Raw genomic sequence first — 6,000 nt, forward strand, 5'->3', positions numbered from 1 at the left:
CATTTGATATCATGTGAAGCAAAATACAGCTCGAAAAGGCGGAGATTGGCAGGAACAAACCTGGTATACAAATCTGGAGAGAACAGATCAAGCTGCAACTCAACGTTTGCTGTCAAACAGGAGGGTGAAGCAAAATGAGTTCTAGAATGGTGGAGGGCTGGTATCTCGTATCCCAGGTCTCGATATTCCAGCTGCCTGCGAGGGCTGCTTGGAAACGCCGGAGCTGGATTTCTCGGCAGGAGAAAGGCAGCGTCTCTCTCTCAGCGCGTCAGGAAGGCGGGGCAGCGCCTGTGGGCTTCGCTCCTTGCTGGGCTCCTCGGCAAGTCTCGCTGCTCCAATCTCGTCACCACCGCGTGTGTTTGCTTAAGGCAATGTCGGTAATATTTATACCTGAAAGGTGCCGAGATTGACGTAAGGATGGACATATATACGTCAATAAGGATGTCATACGAACGGGTTTGTTCGCACATTCTTTACTGAAGTTCTCGGTGAAATCAAAACAATGGCTACGGGAAAATCCCAGATCGCGGTAGGTTTGATTTGTTTTGAGAACTCCGTATGCCTTATCAGGGGCTGGAGGACTAGTGCTTGCCTAATTAGATGGCATGCGTTATGACCTAATCAGATAACGCGCTTCTGTCCTGTGGTGTGGCTCAATCAGATAGCGGTTTTTGCACCGTTGGATGGCTGCTAGTTAATTATTAACCAAACCAGGGTCAGGAGTAGGGGGATCGATACAGTACCTATAGAAATACATCACACCCACTCCACGTAGACTATGGCCATATTTACAAATCTAGGCATAGTAAAAAAACTAGTAGTGTTCGTGTATACTGTACCACCCCAAAATACATTCATATGCATTCTGAAATTTGGAATTATGAAATATACAAAACACAATTACATGTACTATATGCACTCAAGCAGTATAATAATGCTAAACATATAACACATATTATAAATCAGCATGAATAAAAAATGCGTAATTTACACATGAAATGGCTCTTAATACAGAAGAAAAAATTCGAGACCATTCCATCACAAAATATAACATACTTATGAACATGCTACAGGGTAGCTAATGTCTCTAGAGTACCTAAGAATAGAAAGTTAGTTCTCTAAGAATAGTTCTACCTTAAGCAGAAGATGAGTGTTCCAAAAAAATTTGTAAATATTATTGGATTTGAAAAGGGTTCCCGCTGTCTGAAAAAAATGGTGAGAAATATTTCCATATCGCTTTATTTTCAAAGTTGGAGGACAAATTCAGGGTGTGGGGAACGCCGTGTGCTAGTTTGCTCAAAGTCATTCTTTCTGTTCTGGTGAAAACATCATATCATTTAGACTTTTGAAAAAACTGTCAACTGCTTCTTGCGAAAGTTCCATTAACTCGGAAAAAGTTGTTACCATGCTATGGTATATAAATAAATAATACCGGATCTAGGTTTTACTGGACATAGCAATGACAGATAGCTCAATAAATAAGAGTCAAGATTCGAGGTAGTAGGAGTTTTGCAGGTTTAATACAGCATAAAGGACAGGAACAGGACAACCTGCACGGGAACAGAATGGCAGCTGCCGGGGGCAGGAAGGGAAGAGAGCTCTAACTTTTAATAACAATGTACAACATATATATACTAAAACAATAGCATTACAGTGAATACAGTAGGCGTAGCAGTGGGTGGAGCAGAAGGCGTGACGCGTAGCAGTCGCGAAAGATAAGAGTGAAAGTGGGTGTAACAGGGCGTATACATAGACATGTGATGCAAACGTAACAGAATATGTCATGAATGGGGCGGAAACATGGAGGGGGCTACCTAAGGAGCCGGGACCTCTGACCTAATGGTGCGCGCAAACTGGCAATGACGTGTTACTAGGAGGAGCTGGGGGCTATGAACTCTGTGCTAGGAGCAGAGACTGAAGTCTGGAGAGTCAGGGCAACATGTACCTAAACCCTATCTAGTATCTAATGTTTAGAGAACATGTTGATATAAACTAGAAGTCAGGAGGGGAAAGGCTAACAGACTCTAAGACTGGAGCATGCATTATTCTACATGTAGTGCGTGATGAAGAATATTAAATGACCATTAAATACAGTATTTCTCTTACATAGAGACGTAAAGGCTAGACAATGACGGAAACTATTGATGCGATTCAGTAGCTTAGGAATGCAGAGAAGGAGGGCTGGACTGATAACTAGAATCATAACATACTCTTGGCAGACTCGTAGGCAGAGCCAGGCTGAGCCGGGCACTATGAGGCAGGAAGTAAGTGAAGGGTCGAGGATACAGGTGGGGGCCGTATCGCTCCTCAGCGAGGGTTCAGGAGACAGGAGCTGAATCTGGTGTCCGGGCCCTTTTGAGGCCTAGAAACGGGGACTTTACAATGAAATAACGTGCACACTGAGAAACGTGGCAACGTAGCTGTACATAGGCCTAATACTCGTAGCTTTCACGAAGACTGGAAACTGGCATACCAGAGATGGACACAACTGTAATTGCATCTTTAATCAAACATGGGGAGTACATATGCATATTAATCATGCACACATAACATAAGATGGAGGACACGTAGGGACACAGAACATGGCAAAATTTACTTTTCCACATTCCCTCCTTGTCACTACGTTTCCATCAGGAAACATCAATATTCATGATACCATCTATCATTTCATACAGTATCATTTGCTCGTCTCGAGTTTTCCTGGAACGGGATCTAGGACGGGACTTGGGACTAGGAATACAGGATGTAGCACAAATGCCGCAAATCGCAGGGCCACATTGTAAACAGAGGCAGCAACTGAATATGATCGCTACTGCAATACCTAGAAATGACAATACTTTCCATCCCCAGGCAGAAATTATACTCCAGAGCCAACCGGACCATGTCCAGGTGCCTGGATTCTGGTGTAACATATGGGCAATTTTATGAAGTCTGGTTATAGCTGAATAAACAGACGGCGCGTTATTAGGAATGAAAATGCAGCAACTAGATCCGATGACTCTACATGCCCCGCCCCTATCGGCCAGTATGACGTCAAGGACGAGACGATTTTGCAAAACTACAAATCTCATAGCAGATTGCTCTTCGGTTAAGTTACCTAGAGCAGAAGTAGTCTCATTCACTACTGCTTCAAGGGTTCTGGTTAACATACGGATTAGCTTACTATTCTGGACAGGACCTATAAAGAAAAAGAATCCTTTATTAAAGTCTTGATACTGTTCTAGAGTGGTTTCAGTTTGATCGACAATCGGGGACTCGATCTCCCTTCTATGTCTAATGTGTACTAGACGTGTGTTTCTATGATAATCGGATGGGGCTAGGAAAACTGGTGGCAGTAGGAAGGCAATGTAACAGGTACCATCCCAATCGAGGGGCAGGCGAACATATGCGGTCTGACCACAAATAAAATAAGAATGACGTGAGGCTTTGAAAATAGATTTCCCACTGTCACTATACTTGATAATAGTAGTACAATCACTATGTCCTACATGTACGGAACCATTATTTCGGACACATAATTCACCTTTGACTGGTAATACTGAAATTGCAGGTAAGTCTGGAGTAGTATCAGACTGAACATTCAGGACCATAAAATTCGAAGAATAATTACCTAAATTATACACTTCATTTTCTAGATCTAACCCGGTTCTATGGGGAAGACCTTGCTTGTCTGGAAAACATGTACTGTTAAGAAAAGACATATCTGTTGAGGATGACGTTAACGTGGACCATGCTCCACACGAACCATTATGTGAAAATGGATAAGGAAAGAGTGGCAGAACTCCCTTCGGTGTCTGGAAAGGGGGGAGTCGACCACACACCCAACAATTAGTGGCATTGCTGGTCTGGTGTGAATAATGTAACATGCGGATAAAGGAATTATTACGCATAGCAAGGCGGTAAGAGAGTTCATGAGGTGGTAGATCACTAAACGTGTGCTCTACTGTAACATTAGCAGACTTATTTACATGAGAAACTGGAAAACACAAATAAAATGCATAACTGGTGCAGGTAATCATGAGGCTGAGATATAGCAGAAAACATAAAATAATAGTGCAATTTTTAGAATTCTCACTAAATCTCTCTCTGTGGGGGTCTATTATATACATGTCAGAAACCGGTCTAACCGTTTCACCTAGGGGAGGACTTAGACAATCAAACTGGCTGACTTATTTTACTAGACCTTAATTTCGATTTATACTCCTTCTGCGGAGTTTTCTCTAACAGGGAGGGTTCAGTATCATTGTCTTTTGCGGGACAGTCCTTGAGAACAGTACTTTGGCAGTCCTTAAAATCCTGGGAAATGTTCTTAGTAACAGGTTTCAGTCCATAAAACTTTTTGACGTGCGACAGGTGCACCCACCCCTTGCGGCCTTCCAACTTCACGGCCGTACGGGTGGTAAGGAGGACCTGTCGGGGTTCCTTCCAGCGAGGCTCCAGCGGACTTGAACGATCAAAGTTCCTCACAAGAACCATGCATCCGGGAACGATTTCATGCGGTGCCACCTCGGTATTGTCTGGAAATGCGGCGGCAACCTGTGAACGACAAGAGTGTAGGGCAGACATCAAGGAAGCTAGGTAATCTGTCAGCATCTTACTTGAAACATCGGTAATACTTCGGGGTCTAGGTGTACCCCACATATTAGGGGGGCGGCCGAATACGACCTCGTACGGGGACAGACCTGATCTGGAATGTGCGACCATGCGCATATAAAACAAAGCAACTGGCAGAGCTACTAGCCAGTCCACACCTTTCTCTTTACATACTTTGGCAATTCGGATTTTCAGGGTCTGATTATGTCTCTCTACGAGACCGGCTGCTTCAGGATGGCGTACACAATGAAACTTCCACTGGTACCCTAATAAAAGGGAAACATGTTTCATAAGCTCAGATGAGAATGGCTGGCCGTTGTCAGAATACACGACCCTAGGGAGTCCATAACGGGGGAAGAATTCACGAACCAACTGCTTGGCAGTGGTCGCAGCTGTGTAATCTGGGACTGGATATGCCTCTGTCCATCTGGACAAAGCGCATACGACTACAAGGACATACTTGAAACCTCGACATCGCTCCATCTGAATATAATCTATCTGGAGGACTTCAAAAGGGTGGTCAGGAGGCTGGAATCCCCCTTGTTCCACTGGGACACTTTTACCTGGATTAAACTGACAACATATAATACAGGTACGGACTTTCTGCCTGGCTGCAGCTCGTAAATGCTTGTTGAACCAAATGTTCTGGATACTGTCTAACATAGCTTTTTCTCCTAAATGTGCTGGACTATGTGCGGTATTGATAATGACTTGAACCATCGAGTCGGGGAGAAACCATGTGGCTTTTCCCTTCGTCACCCATCCCTGATCTGTCTGGACCCCTCCTTGTTCGGACCATTTCTTGATTTCATCGGGAGTAGCATGCAACTGGATATCTATGACATCTTGAGTGGGGTCCTTAACTGTCATACATGTAGTCTGATCTGGAGTGGATGTCAGTGTCTTGCTAACTGGAATGTCGGGAGTCTGAGCTGTAAGCTTGGCTGTTCGATCTGCTAGATCGTTACCTTGAGAAATAATGTCAGTAACTTTCGTATGTGCCTTGCACTTCATGATAGCGATAGAAGTCGGTAAATGTATGGCATCTAACAGAGCTTGAATAAGGAGACCATGCTGAATCTTGGTTCCATGAGAAGTCATGAAACCTCTCTCCTGCCAGAGCACTCCAAAGTCGTGTACGACTCCAAATGCGTAACGTGAATCTGTATATATGTTAACTTTCTGGTTCTTGGCGTGTATGCAGGCTTGTGTCAGAGCAACTAGCTCTGCTGCTTGAGCGGACAGAGTGTCAATACGATGTGTCTCTATAACTTCAGTGTCAGTAGTCACTGCATACGCGGCTACTAGATCTCCTGTACTTGTTCTCATGCATGAACCATCCACATAAAGTGTCAGGTCGGGATCTGGTAATGGGATATCTGTCAGATCTTGCCTTGGCTTTGTCAT

General features: G+C 44.0%; 1 protein-coding gene across 1 annotated transcript in view; it reads right to left on the reverse strand.

The window, feature by feature from the left end:
- LOC147666025 (uncharacterized) overlaps window positions 1-6,000 on the reverse strand; it is an 89,451-nt gene extending 83,451 nt beyond the window's left edge. The window contains exon 1 of the mRNA XM_086949306.1: window positions 5,054-6,000. Coding sequence (XP_086805432.1) covers window positions 5,054-6,000 — 947 coding nt within the window. The remainder of the gene's footprint in view (window positions 1-5,053) is intronic.

Source organism: Lissotriton vulgaris, unplaced genomic scaffold, assembly GCF_964263255.1.
Source record: "Lissotriton vulgaris unplaced genomic scaffold, aLisVul1.2 SCAFFOLD_303, whole genome shotgun sequence".
NCBI classification, from domain to species: domain Eukaryota; kingdom Metazoa; phylum Chordata; class Amphibia; order Caudata; family Salamandridae; genus Lissotriton; species Lissotriton vulgaris.